Source organism: Xenopus laevis, chromosome 3L (genome assembly GCF_017654675.1).
Source record: "Xenopus laevis strain J_2021 chromosome 3L, Xenopus_laevis_v10.1, whole genome shotgun sequence".
NCBI classification, from domain to species: Eukaryota; Metazoa; Chordata; class Amphibia; order Anura; family Pipidae; genus Xenopus; species Xenopus laevis.
The window spans coordinates 64,183,512-64,209,401 of record NC_054375.1 but is presented as its reverse complement, the minus strand read 5'-3'; the positions used below and the strand labels follow the sequence as shown (position 1 = coordinate 64,209,401).

General features: G+C 38.3%; 2 protein-coding genes and 2 non-coding genes across 4 annotated transcripts; all 4 read left to right on the top strand.

Annotated features, from left to right (window-relative positions):
- The first annotated feature begins 217 nt into the window (after positions 1-217).
- rpl18a.L (ribosomal protein L18a L homeolog) lies at positions 218-7,286 on the top strand. The gene is made up of 5 exons (XM_018252413.2): positions 218-370; positions 1,565-1,744; positions 3,144-3,273; positions 6,841-6,950; positions 7,137-7,286. The coding sequence occupies exons 1-5, from the start codon at positions 353-355 to the stop codon at positions 7,227-7,229; spliced, it is 531 nt and encodes a 176-aa protein (XP_018107902.1). The 5' UTR covers positions 218-352; the 3' UTR covers positions 7,230-7,286.
- LOC121401698 lies at positions 1,316-1,446 on the top strand. The gene has a single exon (XR_005966440.1). It is a non-coding gene; the product is annotated as a small nucleolar RNA SNORA68 (small nucleolar RNA).
- Positions 2,544-2,674, top strand: LOC121401699. Its single transcript, XR_005966441.1, has one exon. It is a non-coding gene; the product is annotated as a small nucleolar RNA SNORA68 (small nucleolar RNA).
- A 3,574-nt stretch (positions 7,287-10,860) lies between the features above and the next one.
- On the top strand, positions 10,861-19,339 carry kics2.L (KICSTOR subunit 2 L homeolog). Its single transcript, NM_001091566.1, is given in 3 exon segments — positions 10,861-11,189; positions 14,376-14,664; positions 16,922-19,339. Coding segments are annotated over 3 exon segments (1,329 nt in total). The 5' UTR covers positions 10,861-10,960; the 3' UTR covers positions 17,733-19,339.
- The last annotated feature ends 6,551 nt before the right edge of the window (positions 19,340-25,890 follow it).

The window sequence follows — 25,890 nt, the reverse complement described above, 5'->3', positions numbered from 1 at the left end:
AATATTAATCTTTGGAGGGCTTTCCATGCCTAGATAATATTTAATCAAATATTTTAATTATTATTATTAAGTAGCATGTCCCAAACCTTAGTAAGGTATTTAGAACGCTGCCTTATAACTAGGCATAAAGCGCACAATCCATCCCCTTGCAGCCCAAAACCTACACAAACTCATACAGGCAAGCCGCGTAGCTACACCCCAGATTTCAGACAGTCGAGAACTGACAGATTTTGCTTCCAATCAGGAGTCACGAAAGTTGCACGACTGTCCAATCGGCTTCCGGGTGCTGGATGACGTATTTGTGCGCTCGCAGAGATACTTCCTTTCGCTAGTTGGCAGGGATCGAGGCAGCATGAAGGCGTCCGGCACTGTAAGAAGGCCTGGGGAAAATGGGGTTTAGGGGCCACTCTTGACAAGTCCTGTGGCCATAGATGGTCAAGGGATATCACGAGGCTTTGCTTGGGCCTGCAGTATAAGTCCTATGCCGTATAATTATGTCTAATATGTGCTTTAAGCGGTTGCGGCCTGCATCATGGCGTCTCAATTGAGACCATGCGGCCCTTAGGGGCAACTATCGCTCTTTTAGAAACTACTAGCACGTCTCATTTAGTTTCTAGTGACACGTTAGATTGTTCACTTTTCCGAAGGTTTGTGCTCACGGTGCTTCTCCGCTAATCGGACGGATAATAGAGATGCTTTAATTTGTAATTACTGCTCGTGTGACGGCAAATAATCTGCCAAAACCCACCTATTTCTATGCCCATGTCACCTTAGCCACTAGTTCAATAAACACGCTCTGATTCAATCACTTACACATATTGTTGGTTTATTGATCATTCCCTATTATTGCACAAATTGCTATTGGTCTTTTTAAAAGGCATCCTTCGCCTCCTGTGCTTAAATTCCTAAATACTATACTGTTACTAGATACTGGCAGGGAGGACTACATTACTCCACTAACTTGTAACAAGTGAACTTTTTCACTGTATGCAGAATTTATACAATACTTTGTTTATACCCATTTTTATGCCATCAAATGAGTTAATTTAAAAAAAAATCCTAAATTGTCTATACATGCGTCTAGCTTATTTTTGTTTTGGGGATGGAACATATGGAAGCTATCAACACATGTGAACTATATTAAAATGATTGCAGGTCATAAATCGGTGTTTTTCAGATAAACTAAATAGACACTGGTGGATTTTTTTTTTTACTTAACTTAAAATTTAAAACCAAGTAAGTGCCGGTACACACTATTTTGTGCAATACATCAAAATAGAGTTCATTTTGTAACATGGTCTGATTTCAGGGAGAGTTTGCACACAAAACCCAAAGATCATTTTATCACGTTCTGATGATCTTGTCTGTTGTGCAGAAATAAATTGTACCTTGTCGCCTTTCTAGAGCTGATCTGTTTTTGAAAGTGAAATAAAAGGTACTACAGACATATCGAGCAGTTGCAAAAAGAATCTGATGTACCAAAGCGTTAAAATATTGTAGAATGTTTTTTTTACTCCGTTTAGGCAATGTTCACCTTTTAAAACAATTATTTTTTTTGTTTCAGCTAAGGGAGTATAAGGTCATCGGGCGGAGCCTGCCTACTCCCAAAGCTCCTGCTCCACCTCTGTATCGCATGAGAATTTTTGCTCCTAATCATGTGGTTGCCAAGTCCCGCTTTTGGTACTTTGTATCTCAGCTTAAGAAGATGAAGAAGGCATCTGGTGAAATTGTCTACTGTGGACAGGTAAGTTTAGTTCTTGTGTTTAGAAATTCAGCTCATACTAGTGATGTGCGGGCTGGCCTGATACCCGTGGGTTCAGCCGACCTTGCACCCCATTTGCTGGTGTTTCGGGTTGAGCTGTTCTTCCTGCTCTCCACGCCCGCCTTACACTGCCGGCTTCTGACTTCCAATTTTGTAGACGTTTGCGCCTGTTTGTCCCGCCGCTTTTGTGACATCATGGGCGGGTCTATAAAAGGAACCTGGAAGTTGGGCAGGCGGCGGGTAGAGGGAGTTTGGGTTTTACAGACCTGCACATCACTACTTCATACATTGCTGGATTATGCTGCTTGAATGTACTTGCCAGATATTCTAGAGCCTCTTGATTATACTTTTATGATATAAATTACCCACATATTCCAGTTGTAGAAAGAATAGGTGCAGTGTTGTATGAATGTGATAGGGACCTATTTGTAAGCACCACTGGGGCAGGTCCTGATGTAAATGATTAAGTGCCCTGAACCACAGGCTATATAGTATGTGAAGGCCGTTCCTCACTGTTGCACTGTACCTTTATTATTAAATATCTTTGTAATGTGAGAGTCTCTTGGCAAATCAGTTGTGAAGGGATTTCTTTCATTATTGACATCCTTGCCCATTGTAATAACACTTAACTATCTTGCAGAACTTCTTAAATTGGTGTTTAAAAAAAAAAATATTGCAAACCCTTTGTGAATAGTATTCAGAAACTGTTTTTAATATACAGGTGGACTTGAGTGAATCTTGGGAGTGATACTGAATGATACATTAAGTCAAGAATAATAAAGCTGCACGCAAAACCCAAAGATTGTTGTCTTGCTATGTAACAATCTTGTCATGTGTGCACATATTATTAGCACCTTGTCGCCTTTCTAGAGCTGATGTGCCTGTGAAAGTGAAATCAAAGGTCCTACATCTTAAAAATTCAATAGTTAGGAATCTCGTCTCACAGAAGAGTGACCAGTAAAATAGAGGGATGCATGCTTGTTTCTCCTGCCTTCTATGTATTGATTGTGTGGTAAAATATTTTGCTGGCAATTTAAGGACGTAAATATTAGTACAGATCCTGCACATTAAAGGAAAGGTATAATTACGGGGTGTACCAAATGTTAGGCACCCCCAGTGATATAATCTCTTATCTGAGACCCTGTGCCAGTACTCCTATTTGCAGAAAACTGGGGGTTCTACTGTATGCATATTCTTAGCAAAACCATTCCTTTGTGTTTTTTTAATTTCTTGTCCCTTTAACTGTAATTTTCATAAAATAAAATAATATAGGCTGTGACACTCCCAACATCTTTTTTTTTTTTTTTTTTTTTTTTTTTTTTTTTTTTTTAACTTTTCATTTTTGGATTTTTTTTTTTTTAACTCTTTTGTCTTTTGTTAGGTATTTGAAAAGACACCCCTGAAGGTGAAGAACTTTGGCATCTGGCTACGTTATGACTCTCGTAGTGGAACACACAACATGTACAGGGAATACAGAGATTTAACCACTGCTGCTGCTGTGACCCAGTGCTGTAAGTTTAAAGTGGTGACATATTGATAGACTTTTTTTTTTTCCTGCCTAATGACCTGTATAATATTTCTTGAATACATCTCTATGCTTGCTTTAAACACTAGGTGGTGTTCGCAGCTTGCAGAAATCAGCAACCATTTTTATTTCTAAGCCAGAGGTTTCTGCAAAAATAATGATAAATTGTCAACTGGCAGTTAGGCAGGTTAAAAAAAGTGAAAAGGTTGAACTTGATGGACGTGTGTCTCTTTTTTTCAACCTAACTTACTATTTTGCAGTCTGATTGCTAGGGAAGTGTCTTTTTAGAGAGAGGGGGTCAGATATTCTCAGATTTAAATGCAGTGCCTACAAATAAGTACAGTATAACTAACTCCATATTTATGTAAGCACAGTTCAGTGTTTTTCTTCTGCTTTCCTATTTCACTGCACTCTACATTATCTTTCTATCCGCACTCCATGCCTCCTGTCTTCTGCCTAAATTTTCCCCCTCTTCTCTTTTGTGCCTATGTAGCATATTTCTTCTTGTCTGTTTTAATTTCCACTCTTAGAAAATGGTGTCAGGGTTTTAGCAAAAACTTTTTTCAAGACCCATTCCTAGCAGTGTTGAGCTTTCATGTTTTCTATATAAAAAGTTTAAATGATTTAACCAAGACCACAAGACTGTTGCTCAAGAATTACATTTCCTGCAGTTGGTCAGTGGGCACTGTTTTTTTTTGTTTTTTCTCTCTCTGTGTATGCCTTGTGATTTTTTTTTTTATGTACCATGCTATTTCTGTGGCATTCAGATCCCCTTGTTTGGACCAGCATATCTCAGGCCCCCATTACTTTATTTCAAACATACTGTCGTAAAAATACATTAAACAGTCACCCTGCTCTAGGCTTATCACACACAATGTGTTTTCTCCAATCAGTCGAAAAATACACCAATACCATCCTGTGTGTGCAATAACTATTAATGGTATCTAGATATCACTTTGCACTTGTGCGTTTAAGCCAGAAAATGCACACTTGAGTATTCATACTGCACACTGTGTTTTCGCTGACAGCAGAAATCAAGCTTTGTGTAACATCAGTAGGTCAGACATGGTTAAAGGAACAGTTCAGTGTAAAAATAAAAACTGGGTAAATAGACTGCACAAAATGTTTCTAATATAGTTAGTCAGAAATGTAAAGTATAAAGGCTAGAGAAACTGGATGTCTAACATAATAGCCAGAACACTACTTCCTGCTTTTCAGCTCTCTGAGTTAGTCAGCAACATGGGACATAACTGTTCACTGAGTTTGCAATTGATCCTCCGCATTCAGCTCAGATTCAAAAGCAAGCTGTTTATGGCCCATGTGCCCCCCCCCCCTCTCAAGTCACTGGAAACCAAGAGAGCTGCAAAGCAGGAAGTAGTGTTCTGGCTATTCCTCAGACATCCAGTCACTTCAGCTTTTATACATTACATCTTTGCCTAACTATATTAGAAACATTTTTTATTTTGCACAGCCTATTTACACAGTTTTTATTTTTATACTGACACACTGTTCACCCTAAATGACTCAGGTTGATCTTTTAAAATCCGTAGGAAAATAGGCATTCTCTAAGTTTGAATCTAGTTCAGGAATTTTTGGTCTATTTCCTCTGTGCCTGTGTTGATCTTAGCAGTTTAAAAATGCCTTGTCTTGGAATAACTATTAATGGTATCTAGATATCACTTTGCACTTGTGCGTTTAAGCCAGAAAATGCACACTTGAGTATTCATACTGCACACTGTGTTTTCGCTGACAGCAGAAATCAAGCTTTGTGTAACATCAGTAGGTCAGACATGGTTAAAGGAACAGTTCAGTGTAAAAATAAAAACTGGGTAAATAGACTGCACAAAATGTTTCTAATATAGTTAGTCAGAAATGTAAAGTATAAAGGCTAGAGAAACTGGATGTCTAACATAATAGCCAGAACACTACTTCCTGCTTTTCAGCTCTCTGAGTTAGTCAGCAACATGGGACATAACTGTTCACTGAGTTTGCAATTGATCCTCCGCATTCAGCTCAGATTCAAAAGCAAGCTGTTTATGGCCCATGTGCCCCCCCCCCCCTCTCAAGTCACTGGAAACCAAGAGAGCTGCAAAGCAGGAAGTAGTGTTCTGGCTATTCCTCAGACATCCAGTCACTTCAGCTTTTATACATTACATCTTTGCCTAACTATATTAGAAACATTTTTTATTTTGCACAGCCTATTTACACAGTTTTTATTTTTATACTGACACACTGTTCACCCTAAATGACTCAGGTTGATCTTTTAAAATCCGTAGGAAAATAGGCATTCTCTAAGTTTGAATCTAGTTCAGGAATTTTTGGTCTATTTCCTCTGTGCCTGTGTTGATCTTAGCAGTTTAAAAATGCCTTGTCTTGGAACTGGGGGGGGGGGGGAATTTTTTCACTTTGAATAATTTTATATAGTAATTAGTTAGTATTATGTTGCCAAAAAGATTGCCATATGTCTTCACAATTGACTTTTTTTTTTTTTTTAAATGCTATCATCGTTCCTTTTTACTACGTGATTTTTTTGCAAATGTGTGTTAGTAAAGTGAGCCATTGTAAATCTTTAGCAGGATTTGTGGAGCTATGTATGAGAGACTGTGCGTTTGTATTCTGTTTTTATAGACACATACAAGAGTTCATCTGCACTCAATCCTTTATCAATATATGAAACACATTGAGACTTTTTGTGCCTTCAGCTACTACCCTTTAAACAAAACAGGGATTATTTGTCCATATATTGCAATATATTTAAGATGGTCAACTACATCAGTCATCCCATATCTGGCCAGTCCTACACTCAACTTGCATCTGATTCATTAAGAATTCTATTGCTTCATTAGAAATTTTACACTGCTTTGCTGCTTTCAAGGTTAAAACTTGCCCCTTTTATTGGGCACCAGTGGGATCACCTGACTATTGCTTGAAAGGGTGGGGGCTACAACATGGAGCTGGCCGCTGCTCCTGTATAAACTATAACAAACAAGGGAATGCTGTGCTCACCACTAACTTTTTAAACCATTAATTGGGGGTGCAATGAAGCGGTGGCAGGGACTAAGTTAGTCCCTGTGTAAAATGTATAATGACGCAATATCAGATGAAAATTGAGCGTAGGACTGGCCAGATATGGGATGACTTTGACGTAGTTGGCCAGCTTAAATATATTGCAATATATGGACAAACAATCCCTGTTTTGTTTAAAGGGTAAGATATTTTTTTAGTAGCAGTATGCACAAAATGTCTCAATGTCCTTAATATATTGATAATGTGTTGAGTGCAGAGGACTCTTATATTTGTCTATATGTATTTTGTGGTCACAGCCTCATTGCACCCCTGCTTAATGGTTTAAAAATTAGTGGTGAGCACAACTTTCCCTTGTTTGTTTTCTGCTTTTATATGAAAACATCAGCCCAGGATTAGAATAGCCGGTGAAAAAGGACTGGTTTATTTTAATTTGTCTTCAAATATGTCGCTAATTGCTTTTTAACTATAAAATCAACTTAATATGGCAGAATATTTGTTGCATTAAATATTATGTTCTATCTTCCAGACCGTGATATGGGTGCTCGCCACCGTGCTCGTGCCCATGCAATTCAGATCATGAAAGTAGAGGTGATTCCTGCCAGCAAGTGTCGCAGACCTGCCATCAAGCAGTTCCACGTAAGTATTTTGGGCTTTTTTTTTTTTTTCTTCCCTCAGATTTTTCACAAGAAAAACTAGGTGGGGAATGTTTTTTTCTTCCATTTACATGTAAATAATTCAAATGGCAAAATAAAGAATTTTAAGTGATATCTGAAGAAAGCACTGTGAAAACAAAATGATTTGTAATCCTGTTGTATTTTGCAGGACTCAAAGATCAAGTTCCCTCTACCACACAGAGTACTGCGTCGCCAGCACAAGCCACGTTTCACCACCAAGAGACCAAACACTTTCTTCTAAACAAGGCAAAAGAACTTTCCTTGACCCTTGGTCTAATAAAAATGTTCGAAAAACTTACTTGCATTTCTACCTTTTTCCATGTGCTAGATAATCTCTTCTAAATTAAACAAATTTAAAATTGAGAAAAAAGCCTTTCTTGGCTATTGGCAGCTTATTTCCTTTAAGGGGGAACTGCTTTGTCCATGAAATAAATGTAACCAGCAGAAAATGGATGAAATTATTTTTAACTAAAAACAAACTTTTGATTTGATTCAAAGCAGGGAACAATATGCATGGAGTGTATATTGTTTATTTTACTCTGGGTTCCCCTCATACTCTAAACACAGAGGCAGGTTGTCTGCTAATAAAACTTGATTCTCCCAATATATAAGTGGTTGCTGTAGGAAAAAAAAGCCTGATGCGTTTTGTGTATATTCCTTAATTATAAGCTGAGCACAAAATAAGGTGGGGAAGTGGATGTAAAAGACAAGGAGAAAGTGAAAGAATAGGGCAAAAAGCAACCAGCAGGGAAATTTAGAGTGTAGCATATTGAATGCAGAACAAAAAAGGAAGCAAATTTGTATGTCTGAAAGAAGGGAAGAAAATGAGTAAGGAGATACTGGACATAGGAAGAGAGCAAAAAAGAAAGGTGAGCAAAAAACAAAACTTGCCCCAGTTGGATTCATTGCTCCCAGTGGTATAACTACTATGCATACAGCTGATCCTGCAAGAGGGAAATGGATCATTGCAGGGTCTGCTGTATACTATACTCCTGAAGTTAACCCTTCACTATGGAGGAAGGGAAATCCCCCCCCCCCCGGAGATTTTTTGCAGGGTAGGCCATTCCATCAAGTTGCTCCACTGACCACTGTTTGCCCAATCTATTGATGTGGTATCCAGAGGAAGTTAAGCATTGACAGATTTACGCTGAATTTTAAATGTAAGCTTTGGATTATTACAATTCTTTAGTGTCCTCAGAACTAAACTATTATAAATCCTCCTATTAATAATATGGTAGCACACCCTGTCCTCTCTTATGTTGACGATGGTGTAGTAAACCAAACGGTGGTGTCTGTTTAGTATTATGATGCTGAGGTTATTATGGACAGACTGCTTTAAAATAATTAGATGTGAGGAGTTTCCCAACTAATCTAATTTTCTGAAATGAAAAACAAACATTCAGTCACAATTACTGAATAATATTTAGAATGTAATGTCCCAAGTATCTCTTAACAAGAGCAGACGGTAGTCTATAAATTGTTAAAGGAGTGGTTCACCATTAAGTAAACTTTTAGTATGTTACAGTGGCTAATTCTTAGCAACTTTTCAATTGGCCTTCAGTTTTCTTTGTTATAGTTTTTAAAATTATTTGTCTTCTGACTCTTTCCAGCTTTCAAATGAGGGTCATGGACCCCACCTTGAAAAATATGCTGTGTAAAGCTACAAATGTATTGTTGCTGCTACTTTTTATTCATCTTTCTATTCATGTCCTCTTCAATTCATACTCCAGTCTCATTCACATCAGTGCATAGTTGCTAGGGTAATTTGTGGACCCTAGCAACCAGAGAGCTGCTAAATAACACACATATGAAAATGAAAACCAAACGCAAAGTCAAGCTCTACATCATACTAAAAGTTACTTTAAAGATGAACAACCACTTTAAAAAATATAATAAAATACATTATAATGTGGGAAAGAACCGTACATGTATTTACAATTATTCTGATCAAGGATACTTGCACAATGGTAATGCTTTATAAAGTTTGTGAATGATCCAGAATAGTGCAGTGCCACTATTATGACTTTGTATTGGAATTCAAGGTTAAGGTATAGTTTGAAGTAGTAGTTGGCTTTCCTGTCTTTCAGACTACTGCAGAATCAGGATTGCAGCTCTTGTGTTCACTGGACAAGTTTAATACATTCATTTTTTTTTTCCTTGGTTACGTTTCTAACCTCATCAGTTTCTATTTGCATAGAATGTGCTATTGTTCTGTATCGAGCATTTCACACTTCAAGTCAGCTGTATACACATCAAAGAAGAGTGCAAAATAAACTGTCATGGCTTAAGAGTAAAGTATTTGTGCCCTCTGGTAAAGCCTACTGTTATGAGGTTTAGCTTACACTCAGCAAAGAGCCATAGTGCTAAAGCACTGTCTGGTGTGACAACAATTGGGCATTAGAAAAAATCCAAAGACAATCGTCTTTGGTCCAGACGTCTTACACCTCCAGATAAAGTGCCAACACCTTTATACAGGATAGTATTTGTTATCGATACTAAGCTTTTTCTGTCAGAACTTTATTTTTATTGTGTGTACTTTGGAGACAATATATGACCCGAGTCTCCAGCTGGACCAAATGGTTCATTTTATGCTGTCAACATGCTTCTATTGTGTCCTTTATCTAAATGACAGTTTGCCTTGGACCACAGACCGTTCAACTCCTGCCTCATCTTGTACCATGTTTATGTGATTGAGTCTGGAAAATGAAGTCGCTCTGCTTTTTAGGGAATCTGTGTACTGCCAGTCTGATGTGTGAGGAGACAGATGCTCCCTGCATTACAGTCTATAAGGAAGCAGATGTGGGTCAGGATGGACAGGAGGCATGGTCAATGGTGCAAACAGTCTCTGGAAAAGAAGGGACAGCATTTACTATTGTGGAAGGTGCAATTAAGCTCTACACAGTAAAAGATTCATTTATTGTTTTTTTTTTTCCTATTAAAATTTCAATGGCTGGCTTTTGCTTCCCTAGGTAAAGTGCCCCCTGTCTCATGGCAGAAGTGGCATGTTTAATAAATACAACTATTTGGTGTTAATGCATCTTTTTCTTTTTTATAAAGCCAAATGAATGTGCTCATATAAAAAAAAAAAGGGGGGGGGTATAGTCTTCCTGTAAGTAGGAACTGTACTCCAGGGGCAGCCATTCAAAGGAGAAAAGGCTCAGGTTACACAGCAGATAACAGATAACACCATTATGTTCTACATAACTTATCTGTTATCCATTATTTATCCTGTGCCATATAGCCTTTTTTCAATTTCCACCATTGTTACTCAGCAGCTTGTTTATATCAACTATAGTAGTGTTTCTGAAGCAAGCACATCAGTTTTACCAGTGCAGTATTTTCATTACTTTAAACCACTTTCATTTTTTTGTGTTACTGTTCCTTTAACAGATAGAGATGTCTCTTTTCTACAATACCGACCTCCTTACGTGTTACCTGTCTCATGTTTGCAGGCTGAGGTTGTGAGTAACCTGTAGGATATCAAGCGTATTTGCAGACACAAGCTAGACGTATGTCCGTGGTTCAATCCCAGCCAGTGCACTTTTTCTTTATTCAAAAATTCCATGTTTTGTGTTTGGGAGTGAGGAGATTGTCCCTGTGCTTGCTGGGGAAGAGACTCTTTACCACAGGAAGACATTAGTACACCGGCAGTTCCGAATCAGATTGTAAGCGGCAGCCAGTGGTTAATACAGTACAACGAGGCTCTGGTTGAAGTGAAATGAGTCCTGCGCATGCCCACTAGCAGGTTTCCGGTGCCTCGTGCTAACAGTAAACACGGAGAGCAGCTGTCAGGAAGTCGCTTTGCAGCACCCCGGTGACCGGCCTCCTCTGCCCATAGCCGGGCGCTTCACGGCCTCTCAGAGCTGCATGGTGGTACCCCAGGATCCAGGCGATGCTCCGGCTGCCGCGGCGGGACTCTTGGAGGAGGAGGAAGAGGAGGACGCGGAGCTTTTACTGATGACCAGCTCGGTCATGATCCCTCCGACTTCCGCACAAGTCACCACGGAGCAGAACGTGCTGCAGACTTTCTTCTCCCACCTCGGCAACTTCTCATATGACAAAGCCAAGGACCATGTGGAGAAGGAGAAGGAAGGCAACAAGAGCGCCGGCGCCTCCTGGTCTTTAATGTTGGCCGCCCTGGCTCATTTGGCAGCTGCACAGAAAGCCTATCATAGCATGAGCTTCCTGGGCCAGAAACAGGGTAATTGGCAGCTCTCTTTTAGCCTCCATACCTGCTGCTTTGTCTTACCGTTCATATATACAATAGGATATCAAGCATACAGGCTGCTCCATATAGTCCCACAGTTCCATGGCACTGCCAACACTTCAATGTTCATGTCACATTCAGTAGCTATTTAGAAGGAAAGAAGGAAGCAAGAGCTTTCGTTCTACAGGTTGAACATGAAGATATTGCTTTATACATCAAGGCCTGGGTATTTGCAGCAGCCATTTATTTGATAGATGTGTTCCTAACAACTGGAACTGGCAGGTGCACCTTCACACTAGAGCACAGTAAATACACAACATATAACACAAGGGAAACACAAACCAAGGCATTTTTCAAAAGGCAGTTTTATATTTTTTGGAGCTCTTATAAGAGTAGAAGTGAAAGCGTAGGAATAAAAGCAATTCTGTTCCGTCTCTCAGGAGTATTTGCTTCCTCTAGTGAGAACGTAACAATCTCACTGGGCATTTTAAAGAGGATATTTTATCATTTCAGCTTATTATTTGTTTAAACTGGGGATGCACCGTCCAAATAGGGTCGGATTTACATAGTGGCCACCCCTAGGTCTGCTGCCATTCATCCCCCCACCCCTCCCTTTTATTCAGGCAAATTTTCACCGGGACCGAAGCAATGGGGATTGGTGCACAGGAAGATTATAAAACACTATTGTATCTCCTGCGCTTCCCCAGTGTTTCTGAACCAATGTGGGTGTGGTTGGGTAGCATGCCGCCCCCCTAATATCCTGCCGCCCTAGGCCCAGGTCTTGGTAGCCTCTCCACAAATCCAGGCCTGTGCCTAGGCCAAATACGAACCCTAATTTGCATATGTAAATGAGGGAACGCGAACCGCGTGGGTAAAAAATTTTGACATCCTTCCTCGCATAATCTTTAGGATTCGGTTCAGCCAGGTACTTGGATTGAGCTGAATTTGAAATCCTGCTGAAAAATGTAAAATCCTCAATTCAGTGCATCCCTAGTTTATAGGAGAAGGAAAGTCGTTAACCACTTAGCCACCAAATGTCAGGTACCCCCAAGTGAATGTATTTACTTACCTAAAACCACAGGCCAGTGCTCCTATCAGCAGAAAACTGCACTGGGCTGGAGTTATACCAACAAGCACCACAGAGCGCTTCTCTTCTGGCTTCTCGTGGCTGTGCATTAGAGTGACAAGCTAAACTTTAACAAAAAATTTGGCTTTTTCATTCTACTGCGCTTGCGTCTACCCTGGGAAAATTGAAAACAGAAGTTGGAAGAGAAGCGATCTGTGGTGCTTGCTCGAATAACCCCAGGCTGGTGCAGTTTTCAGCTGATAGGAGCACCAGCCCGGGGGTTTTAGGTAAGTAACTATATTCACTTGGAGGGGCCTAACATCTGGCAAGTGGTTATAAACTTTCCCTCTCTTTTAAACAAACTATCCTTATAAACAGAGAAGAGAAGAGGAAGAAGCACAGGTAAAAACAAAACACCAATCCTTTTGTGCTTTATAATAGAAACAAATAATCTGCATTTAAATTAAATGAATAGGCCAAGCACATCTGCAGAACTTATTTCCAATAAAAGTCCTATTTATTGTGCTTGTGTACAGTCAGATGGTGCAGGGCAGTGCAGATAGCTCAGCTAATGCCTAGACAAGCCACACCCACTCTCAACCAATAAAATGCTGCTTTTTTTAATCAGCATAGGAGTTTATTTTTAATAGTGCCAGTAACACCATAAAGTAAATGGTTTCAAAAACTTTAATGGTTATATCTGGGGGGGGGGTATGTTCAGTTAAGGATAAGACATACAGCACATAATTTTAAAAAGGGAGTATTGTTCTAATGTGACAATATTGTAAACGACAAACCATAATAACCATACCATGCAGTAGCCCTGATTTGCCATTTATTGACAGACATCTAAGAGAGATATCAGGGTAAATTAAAAATTAAAAACAGAAATATAAAGTCGTAAACTTTGACAAGTTGGTGTATATATTTGTGTAGCGCCAGTAGGTGGCAGCATTAGATCATATCATAAATATGTATCTTGGGCGTGGGGAAGACGAAAACTGCTTTTCTGTGTTGCACCACATGGTTTGTTACAGTACATACCAAACGGTTTAGTTTGTGTTGCATGAATATATATATATTAGATTTCACCAGTTTGTCAAGTAGCTGTACTGCAGTAATACTATCTCCTTAAATTTTACCACTGGTTACTTACTTGCTAAATGGCACCTTGGCTTCTACACCCTAATTTGAATCCTGTTAGCCTTATTGTGACTTAATGAGAATGCCATTTGTGAATTTCAGATCTTCTTTGTTTATCGAGAACCCCTATGTGGTATGTTTTAAAGGTATTCTGTCATGATTTTTATGGTGTAGTTTTGATTTCTAAATGACATGGTTTACACTGCAACTAATTCACTTTAACAGGTAACATGTATTCCTAACCCAACAAATGTTTTTTAGTTGTAAAATGTAGGCAGCCATCTCAGGTCACTTTGCCTGGTCATGTGCTTTCAGAAAGAGACAGTGCTGCACTATGTAACTGCTTTCTGACTGTCTGTTATTACTGAGTCACAGTGGGACCTGGATTTTTACTATTGAGTGTTGTTCTTAGGCAGCTGTTATATGGTTACCTTTCCATTGTTCTGACGATGGACTGCTGGGGGGGAGGGGGAGGTGGTGATATCCCTCCGACTTGCAGTGCAGCAGTAAAGAGTTACTGAGCACAAATCACTTCACTGGGGGCTCAGGGGAAACTGACAACATGTCTAGCCCCATGTCAGATTTCAGAATTGAATATAAAAAATCAGTTTGCTCTTTTGAAAAACAGATTTGAGTTCAGAAGTCTGCTGGAGCAGCACTATTAACTGATGTGTTTTGAAAAAAAAACATGTTTTCCCATGACAGAATCGTTTTAAGGAACACAGTGATAGGCAGCACACAGGCTGCCACATATGCATTTCCTTTTCACAGTCTGCTAGTCTGCAGTGCAGATAAGTAACTTGTCAGGATAGTGACTGTGATTTACAGGACTTGTCTCATAGGGTGTGGTTTCCTTAATATTGGAAGTGTTAACATTTGCTTGTCTAACTCCGTTCTGCCATCATAGTCATTGGCAGCAGTAACTGTTTATACAACATCATTTTAACATTGGTGCTATGTTTCCTTCTCAGGTGGCCAATTATTTTTCAGCAGAAAGGATTCCATCAGAACTAACTATACCTCACTGTACAATGAACTGAAGAAGGTTGTGACCACGGGCAGGAACGCAGTTGGTGGTACTGCCCCTCATTTAGAAGAACTACTCTCACATCTTTCAGAACAGCTCTGCTACTTTGTTCAGGCTCACATGGAAATTGCAGACTTTTATGAGAAAATGTACACTTTAAGCAGTCAAAAGTTTATTAACGCAGAAGAGCTGGTCAAAATATTGGAAGCCATATTAAAGAAGTATAGCTCAAGGTTAGTATCTGAAGTTTTCATTTGGCCTTTCAAAACTATAGGCAAGACGTTGATGACTTTCTGCACTGGTAGAAGTACAAATCTTGCTTTTAAAATCATTGGCGTGCTGCTAACATGTCCACCAGCCCGGGCTGGTACTCCTGTTAAAAGAAAATTGCACCAGCCTGGGGTTCTTTAAAGCAAGCACTCTGGAGCAATCTTCTTCTTTCCCCTCTTTAATCTCTACACCAGGGCTAATGCATGCTCTGTAAAGTGAAAAGTCTGTCTTTTTTGTTAAAAATCGTCTTTTCACTTTATTGCACATACACACCCACTTGAATTAAGAAATTGCAACTCCTGAAAAACGAAGCACTACATGTTTTCCAACGGGTGATTCACATTATTGGCAGCGGGGAAGCATTTGGAGGAGCCTATATACACATATGCCAAATATTTGATATCCCATTGAGGATGCCTATATTTAACATATATGTAACTAACTTTAGAATAACAAATTTCCCTATTAATGTTTTCATCTCTGCCATTTGAGATGGCTTTAACAAATTAATACTTTGTCAAATTCAGTAGTTAATTTTGACTACACTACTGTACTACAAGGTTTATTTTTACCTCTTATTTATACATTTGATGTGTGTGACCTAATTTTTGTAGACTTCAAATATTGCCGTTATTGCTGTCAATAATTTAGACATATAATCCATTCTGTTTATAAACAATTACTGCTACTGCCTGAGTAATAATTACTCTTATATGTATTTATGGAGATCTTGGGCTTCCTCATGTTGGTTGGTGATGTGCATTTAAAGGGGTAGTTCACCTTTCGGCACACCTTTCAGTTCAATTGTTTTTCAGATTGTTCACCAGAAACACTTTTTTTCAATTAATTCTTTTTTTTCAATTAATTTTTTTCAATTCTAATTCTGAAGTTTAAAGTTTCATTTTTCTACATTCTTATGTCTTTCTGAAGCAGCTCTGGGAGGGGGTCACTGGCTGTAACTGTTCTAAATTGATACATTTAGTTAATTGATACATTTAGATATTTCTTATCTTTGTCCCTGCGGAGCAGAATCCCTGAGTTTCATTGGTCAGCTGTTAGAACTGATACAATTTTGTAACATTTAGTTGATTTTAGCAAATATTTTAACAGCACATAATCTGCACCTGAATTCCTGAGCGGCTAGAATGAAACACCAGACACAGGAACATTAAGCTTTAAAACTTCAACAGTCAAAAATAAAAGCTAGAAAGCAATTTAGAAAAGTCTTTATTTCTGGTGAACAATCTGAAAACAACTAAAAAAAAAAGTGTTTGGAGGGTGAACATCGCATTTAATGAACCAACATATTTGTATATAGCAGGGACAAGATATTTTATACTAGTTAGAGATAAAAGTCAATGGAAATTATGTTAGTAAAGCATTCAGATCGTTGTTATAGTGTCAGTTGTATTAGGGAATAAAATGCATTAAACATATTGGGTGCAAAGGGCAGAGTTCTCTGTGTTAACTCTATGCGGGACACACTGATAGCACTGCAAAGAATAAAATAGTTTTCCTATGTTTATAGCTGTATTTAAGGTAATTAAAGAAAAGATATTAAGCAGTGAAACTGCAGGCTGCACAAGTCCCATCTTTGTCAGTTTGGGTTCACATTGCTTGCAACAATTGGTATCCAGAGGGTTAATATAAGATAGTAATGTAGCAGCACATTTACAACATTAATCACCTGGCTAGATATTTTTTGGACATCTTTTGAACTGAATGTAGCAGTTTTTTTTTTGCTTTCTATATATATATATATATATATATATATATATATAGATATATATAGATATATATATATATATATATATATATATATCTATATCTCTATATCTCTATATCTATATCTCCTGTCTCCTCCAGAGCAAACAGTATTGCAGCTTGACACTTGATATTATTAAGCTTTAGATCACTGCACATTTCTAACTAGGTGTTATAATTCATTGTAGCTATGGGCATAGTACTCCAGCTGAGCGTCTGGAAGTTATATCTCGCTCCCTTTGATATTTAATTCCTTACAATACAAGGACTGAAAATGATCCTGTACTTCAGTTGCTCATCTCTCATTGCACATACAATAAATCAGCCTTTAGATATGCATGCCATTTAGGCCAGAAACAAGTTGTGTGTTTCCCCTTTAAAATGCAGGTACACCAAAAAGTGTTTTTATCGTATAGTTGCAAGTCTTAAGTTGGTAATATTGTTTCCATCTTGTAGGTTTCACCACCCTACATTGTCTCCATTAGAAAGTGGATTTCAGCTTGAAGTGGATGTTCTTGCTCATCTTTTGAAAGCGCAGTTTTTAATTTACGAGTGGAAATTCCTTCCTGCCTTGGTAAACTTGCACAATGCCCACACCAAACTACAGACGTGGGGTCAAATATTTGAGAAGCAAAAGGAAACTAAGAAGCATCTATTTGGAGGGCAGTCTCAAAAGGTTGCACAACCCCCACATCTTTTTCTTTGGCTCATGAAATTTAAGAACTTACTCCTGGCAAAATTCAGCTTTTACTTCCATGAAGCTCTTAGCCGCCAGACGTCGGAGATGAAGACTCTCACAGCTAAAACAAATCCAGACTACTTTGGGAAAATATCCAGTTTCATTAGAAAATATGATGCAGTCAATGTGTCTTTAATCTATGACACAAGGGGTTCTGAGAATTTTCAGGGCCATGGTTACCACCATCCTGATTCATATCGGGAAGCACCCAAAGGTATGGACCAGTATCCAGCAGTGGTGTCTCTGCCCAATGATCGACCTATAATGCACTGGCCCAATGTTATTATGATTATGACTGACAAGAGTGCAGACCTTAACACTTTGGAAAAGGTTGTCCATTTCTATGATGACAAAGTTCAAAGCACGTATTTCTTAACTCGCCCTGAGCCCAATTTTACCATAGTGGTTATTTTCGAATCCAAGAAATCAGAGAGAGACTCTCATTTCACCTCGTTTCTCAATGAGCTCTCGCAGTCCCTTAAAGGTTCCAGAGCATTTGCAAGCTTGAAGCCAGGCTCTAAAGTGTAAAAAGCTTACTGTAATACAATCACAAAAATATAATACCACCACCAGCAAAAGGGCTATCTCTCTAGCAAGTCATACATTTAGCTGAAAGCATACTATTCCTATACACAGTATTGCATCATAAGAAAACTGTAGCAATCCAGCTATGCGTTTTCCCCTCATTTATAGTTTTTCATTTAATTTGACTTATGCTGCCATGGATCTGCAACAGTTTTACTTTTTTAATATATTGCGTTATTTGTATCTTGCTTACAACTTATATAATCAGGCCATATATGCACTGGTATTTTTACTAAGCATTGATTTGAGTAGTAGGAGTGAAGGTGAGTTACATCATCAGATGATGGTTTATAAACTGCAAGAAAGTCTAGGTAATCTCTTAACTTTGGTGCAATCCACAGTGTCTGATAGAACATCATCCTTATATGTGTTCTCAAACTCAAGCTTTCTTCTTCTAAGCAGATCACATTCACATTTGTATGTGCAGGGTGTTATTTGGCAAACATCTGAGTATTAAATATATCAGAGCTGCTTTTCAGGGAAGAGTGGTCCTTTTATTTTCACTAGTATATTCATGTACAATAGAACACATGCCGTTGGCCAGATACAAATGTCCGCTTGGAAAAACTGGCAAGTTTTCCTTCTTGGTAATAGTCACATGCTGGCTGAAAATTTTAAATGCAAAGACTGATTCACTTACTGCTATTGGCTTTAATGGAATGAATATGTTTATGCCACAGTCTAGTTCTCCCGTTATAGTAATAGCATAATATCTTTACTTGGAACATTTGTATCTCCTCATTTCCCTGTTCTGGTGGGACTGTAATTGACTAAGTGAAAACAATTTAGCTAAACAATTTAGGTAGGCTGGGAATTGCAGTGCAACGACAGCTGAAGGGCCACAGGTTGGATGTCCCCTCTTTGTTTATTTCACTTTCTTCCATTTTTGAAACACTAGTAGCATTTCTATCCCCATTCTTCAGAGCAGGCTTGTGTGTATCATAGGCCTTGCTGGTGATAACAAATGAATGATAGCCGTGACTGATTTGTGTTACTTTCTTATTTCTGTTGTTTATTGGTTTCATTATTAGATGTTACTTAAAGGGGCTGAGTCAATACATTACTTACATTACACACACACACTACTGACCTTCCTGCAGTTTCAGTCTGACCCAGCTGGACCAAACTCTCATCTGAGTAACTGATCAGGATTCTGCCCATGAATGTCCAGCAAGCCTCAGACATGGATCAGAATAAACAGAGAGTCATACCCTGTGCTTAATTTATTATGTCTCCCCACCCCCAACCCTATTCTTGAAACTCTCAAAGCAGTTCATTTTAATACTAATGGGAATTTTCAGAAGACCCTTACAAGTATATTTTTACATGCTGGCCTTTCTAATCATTTTTTAAAATATAATTCAGTATTGTGTGTACTTTTAAACTGCATTCAGCTTTTTCTTTTTAATGTTCTGTGCTGTGTCTTATGTCGAAAATAATATTTGCAATATGTTTAAACTTATTTTGGTATAACGGGTATAAATTATGTCTGCACTAATGGATGGGTGTTTATTACATGCTGCTGCAATAAAGACGATAATACTGCAATTCTCAAAGTGTAACTTCTTTGCATAGGAAGATTGTATGATGTAGGATATATATATATAAAATAAGATAGTCCAAAGGATGCACACCATATGCAGCAACAACACCTGGGTGCTAGTACAAAACAATTTGGGCTATTTTCACTGAACTTACCTCACCTTTCCTTTATAAAAAAAAAAAAAGGCAAGTTGTTCAGAGCTCCATATCTACCTTTAAAAGAACAACCTTTACCTTCTCTATGCAGTAGCATTTTTAGCAGCTCATTATGAGGGAATTTTCACTGGACTGGTAAATAGTTTTATCATCTCCTTTGAAATTAAAGTAAAACAGATTTTCTATTCTTGTTTTATGTCAGAAATAACAGAAACCATAGCTACTTCTTTTACAATAGGCAAAAAGTATGTTCATCACATGGCCAATGTTGAAAAGGGAGTATACTATGTTTTTTACAGGATTCCAGTGTAATTGTGCACATGGAAGATATTGTGTGTGGCACAACTTGCACCCAATTTTGTAATTGCCATTCTTGCACCAAAGTGTATCGTGGTTTGCAAAGTGCAACTGACAACATTTTACGTATCTTGTCAAAGTAAATAATTTGACAAACACAATTCTTCCTAAATATTTGCTCCTCACTGTTGTGAAATGAGCCTTTGTTCCCAAAATATGATCACACAATCATTTGACCTAACTCTTGACCTGTCATGGGAAATACAACTACTAACTGCCTGCAGAGGGCAGCATGAGTCTTGGACATTGGTAATCACTTCCTTTTAGTATTATTCTGTCTGTACTGTAAACTCATAAACACAAAGGGACAGATTTATTTGGTTGTAGAAATTATTTCTTTCTTTTCACATTCTGCCAACAGTGGTGGTGGGGGATTTGGGATATTTTCCCATAGTTATCATTGTTTTGTAGTACAGGTATGAGATCCATTATCCGGAAACCTGCTATCCACAAAGCTCCTGATTATGGAAAGGCCGTCTCCCATAGACTAGATTTTATCCAAATAATCCAAAATTTTCCTTTTTCTCTGTAATAATAAAACAGTAGTTTGTACTTGATCTAGACTAAGATATAATTCATCCTTACTGGAAACAAAACCAGCCTATTGACTTTATTTAGGGGCAGATTTATCAAGGGTCGAAGTGAATTTGAGGGAATTTTAAGTAAAAAAATTAGAAATTCAAAGTAATTTTTTGGATACTTCAACCATCGAATAGGATAATACGACTTCAATTCGAAGTAAAAATTTTTGAATATTCGATAATCGAAGTACTGTCTCTTTAAAAAAACGTTGACTTCAATACTTCGCCAAATTAAACCTGCCGAAGTGCTATGTTAACCTATGGGGACCTTCTAGTCCATTTTTCGAAGTCTTTACTCATCGAAGTAAAATCGTACGCTAGAATCATTCAAATCATTCGATTCGAACAATCTAATCGTTCGCTAAAACGATTTTACTTCGATCGTTCGATTGCAAAATTCTTTGACTTTGATATTCGAAGTCGAAGTATTTTAATTCAATGGTATTTTTTACTTCGAAATTCGACCCTTGATAAATCTGCCCCTTAATGTTTACATGATTTTAAAGTAGATTTAAGGTATAAAGATCCAAATTAAAGAAAGATCGGTTATATGTAATACCCCAGCATTCTGGATAACAGGTCCCATACCTGTATTTTACTTAGGGTCAGATTTATCAAAGGTGTGGGTGAAAGTGTTATCATGCTTTCCCCAAGTGAAAAAAATTCAAGTTGCAGGACTTTCCCATCGAGTTGCATTGAGAATAATTTCCCATGGTGTGAAAAACTAAATTTGGAGTAGACTAGGAGGTTTTGGGGTCACAGGATATGATGATATTCAACTGCTCAAATCTGGAAAGGACTTTCTTGAGTAGAATAGTGGGGCAATGCTGCATTGATGAGCCAGATTGGTAAACATCTTTTGGGAAAAAGTAATGAAACGTTATAGTAGAAAAAGTTTTATAAAAATGTGAAACAAAATCAAAAAGGAATTACCTCTGATAATCTGCACGAAAATAATTGGCAGTGTGTTCCAGTGAAAGGATATTGTGGTTGATTTGAAAAGATTGTTGGACAAAAGGGCAGACTCTTACACAAAGGGCAGCTTGTCAAGTCTTCTCTTTGATATTATCAGTATCTAGCATTTTATTATACAGCGTGCTCAGATTTGCACTTTATACATGCTAATTAGTCCCATATAGTACAATGATACAAACTGAGAATACTACACACCACTGCTGAGCTAACAGTGTAGTCCTGTAATAATATCTAATAATAGGGCAAATCCACATTGCGCTGGTTTGTTAAGAACTCTGTGAGTAGATAAAGATAAAGCACATTTATTAATTGCACATGACCGAGGACAAACACTTGCAGTAGGCTTACCATTGCAAATCATTTTCCTAAACCTGCCTTAAACAATTTCTAAAAATGTGACACACATTCAAAAAGACAATGAAATTCCAAAGTATAGTTCACACTGTAGCCCATCATACAGCTGCCTTCACAGTAAGCTCAGCTCAGTAACCCCAAGACATCTCTGTGTCCCCTGCTACCGGGTTAACCACCAGTCACACTACTGCTTTTCTTTATCAGCTCCCTGATGACTGAGGTGCAATGGTGCATTGCCAATAAACAGACAAACAAGTGGGATTTTACTTGCTAATAATAAATGAAGCCAATATCACCCTTTGATCAAAACTAATAAATCAAAGAAAAATAAAAAAAGGAAACTGGCTAAATAGTGACCCCTTAAACAAAGTGACCCAAACAGCTGTTCCATCTTCCTTTAAAACAGCCATGACTGAAGCACTTTCAAAAATGTGTATTTTCCTGAAAGCAAGACCAAATCTATTAAACAAGAACTAAAAAAAACACAAGCAAGATGTCAGCCTCTATCAATAACACATATACACGCACCAGCAACCACACCACAAGTGCTTCAAAAATATTGATTTTCCTCCACCAGATCTAAACCAGAAAACCCCTGACTCACAAAACTAAACCAATGAACAATTCAATGACGCTGCCGTTATTTATAAAGTCACACAATGAATTGACCGGCAATATCAAAAAGCGATTGCAGTCATTAAAAATGTGATATTCCAGCACCTACATGTAAACTATTCCTTGGCAACAAACATGTGAGAAAGGGTTTCATTCTATAGTCCTGTAGCCATGAATAACATGTGACCCCTGTTTATCTTTCAGTGTAGAGTTGCCACCCTTTCTTGCAGGTAATAGCGGCCTTCGGGTTGGGGGGGGTGATGATATCACAGGGTGGGGAAATGGGCAGGGAAATGATTGGACGGCTGGGAAATGGGCGTGCTGAGTGGGGAAATGGGTGGCATAGAGGTGGGCTTCTTTTTAAGGGGTGATCGGCAGCAGAGACAGTCAGAGTAGGGAGGGTTTCATAAAGTTTTACAAATTAATAGTTAATTGTCAGGAAATTTGTAATACCCGCCCTGACCGTATCTGGCTATTTGCCGTCTAGGCAAGTCAAATACTGTCCTAGTGAGAACCCTATTTCTGTGTAAGAACTAAAACCATTGTGCTACAGAGCTTATCTGTTATCTGATATGTAACATGAGCTTTTTCCCCTTATAAAACTTGAATGGATGCCTACATGGATACACAGCAGATTATTTATATAAATTACAGTAGTAACAGTTTGTAAGAGTGCAGGCTGTTGTTCCTTTAACACACTCATCTACCAAAACTGAAGCTCCTTCAAAAGAATTTTTGTTGATATGAGGAGCAAACATTAGGAGCAAGTTATAACAATATCATACAATTTAGGCACCAGCAGCCACATTCCCCTACCAAGCACAATTGTAACTTTCCAGCAGCTAAGGGCCACTCACTAAATAAGAAAACCACTCCATGAAACACAAAGAAAACAAACAAGCTGTCAGTTGTACCAGTGAGATACAATATACACACAATAACAACCACATTCACCTACACTGCCAAAGCATCTTCAGATTCAAAAAATACGGATTCTGCTGAAACCAGGGCTGCAAAAATACAACAATGAATATTACACAAACCATGAAGAAGAAACCCCATCCATCTAGCAAAACTGAAGCAACCCCAATTAAAGGAGCAAACCTGTATAAGACAGAAAAACCCACTTCAAAAATGTAAATACAACTATCTAACAAGAAAAGTCTAACGATAACACAATACACTTAACAGTAATTACAAAAATGTGGATTTTGCTCCAAATGAACCATTGACATCATCACACCACACTCTGTATTAACATGTCTGGTGACAAAGATCAAAGGTCCTGAAAATCCTTGGTAAGAATTTTCTCAGACTTCTTGTGCTGGAACCCCCTTCCCACAGGTCCGATATGTGTTCTACCATATAACATTAAAACATTATATAACAGCCCTGTTGCTATATTTCCAGAAGTATTCAGAACAAGAAATAACCTTTCAACCCAAATTTGCCTTAATGAACTGTCAGGTTGAATTCCACCAATTCACTGATATGAAGGGGGGGGAGGTAAGAGGCTCATTATTTCCACCCTACTACATTCCTTGGAAGAATGATGGACAGAAAATGAGCACAAAACATACCAGTCCCTTTTTACTGTTACCCCTAGTTTGGGGTGGGCTCATTAAGTATTCTAAGGGCACAGCTTTCTCTCGGTTAAACGCTCTATCTTGCAGTAATCCTTTTCATGTTAGAAAGCAGCAACTGATCTAATAGTGAAAACAATGTGTTAGTTGCTTTGTTTGTCTGTTTTCTGATCGGCACAGCTGGAATGAGAATGGGTTTGTCTTGTCTCAACATGAGCCGTTTCATGTCTGCTCTGCACATACACATGGCTATAGTTATTAGAAAAATTACAGTAACTCGCTGTACTTCTAAGGGGAGCAAACAATTTCAAATTCATGAAGGCTCAGCCACAAAGGGGATTCATATGTTTCCCACACAAGCCAAGCCTACGCTAATAAAAGAGGTGTGTTTAATAGTTTAACATTATGTTGTGTGTTTAAAAGCAGAAATGGTTCAAAATGTTTGCCTTTGTGATCTTGGTTTCCAAAGGGACAGGAGAAAGCTTAGACTTGCCAAAAATTGACAATGCAACAGCATAAACAGATTTACTAATTCATTTTAAACACTTTTAACAGCTGTACCAGATTTTATAGGTGGGAAACTTGTGTTGTGGTTGTTTTTTTCCCAAGGAACATGCTGACCGGTATAGGTGGCCTTAACACCTGTAATTCTCTCTCATTTCTCATTTCAGTATACTAAACTGCTTCATATATCCTTACTCTCAATGCTTCAATGCATTGATAGCTATAATATACATATATATAGATATGATGCACAAACAATGATTCTAATGGCTTGATTCAGAATTCTATAGCAGCGGCACTGTGTCTTTGCCAGTAACAGATATTTTATCCTCTATCCCTATCCTATCCTGTCACCCAAACAATGAGCTACAGTTTCTTTCTTGCCCAAACTTGGGCAGCAGCATGTAGAGGAGTAAGGGCTAGATTTAAAAATGTTGCGCCCCCTAGGCCACCCAGCTGCTCACACCCCACCCACCCCAAATTCACACTTACACCCAGCTCCTTACACCACCCTCCAACTACCACAGCATGTTACCCACCTGCTGCCGCCTGCTCCAATCCTCTCCAATTTTCCTCACTGCAATCTTCATCACTGGGGACTGGGCAGGTGGGAGACTGCGCCCAGAGGACAACATGCTACTCCCAGACTTCTGCTGCCCTAGGCCTGGGCCTGTGTTGTCTGCCCACAAATCCAGGCCTAAGAAAACGAGCATTCATGATGTGGTGCATTTCTTTCCTAATGTTTCCAGTTGATCCCAAAAAATGGGAATGCAAACCCAGCCAGATACTGAGTGCATGATTGCAACCTTCCTATCAGCTTGTGACCAAGACTCTGATTGCGGAATTTGCTGTTGCTATTATGCAATGGAAAGATAAAAATGCTTAAAACATATTAGGCCTACTATTTTTTTTGCTAAAAGTCTAACTGAAGGACTCTGTCTCTTAATGGCAGCTTTATTTTAGTTCTCAACAGTCTAAAATTACAAAACTCATCTAATCTATTACTAGCATATGGCTGTTTTTCCCTATCAAGTATGCCATGTTCCTGCTGTGATCAATATATTAATACTGTAGTATTGAAGGTTATTATTACTATGCCATGTTTCTGCTAGGTTCAGTATTTTAATACTGTAGTATTGCAGGTTAACGATACTATATTATGTTTCAGCTATGTTCAGCATATTAATACTGTAGAATTACAGGTTAACATTACAATGCTAAGTGCGGTGGTACTAAATAGCTATTGCATAAATAAATGAAACTGTTTTATCCAGGTGAGGACCTAAGAACATGGTCTGGACTTCAAACCAGTAAACAACTGGTTCCAGTTAATGCATTTTTGTGCCCCAGCTCTGCCTTCGTCCATGAAAGGCCTATGTAATAATAAAGCGAAAATTGAGCCAGGCACTTGCAGGTTTACTGCAAAAAAGTGTT

Coding starts and splice junctions, on each gene's coding strand:
- rpl18a.L (XM_018252413.2), top strand. Junction 1,745..3,143: donor AAATTGTCTACTGTGGACAG/GTAAGTTTAGTT, acceptor GTCTTTTGTTAG/GTATTTGAAAAGACACCCCT. Junction 6,951..7,136: donor CTGCCATCAAGCAGTTCCAC/GTAAGTATTTTG, acceptor TGTATTTTGCAG/GACTCAAAGATCAAGTTCCC.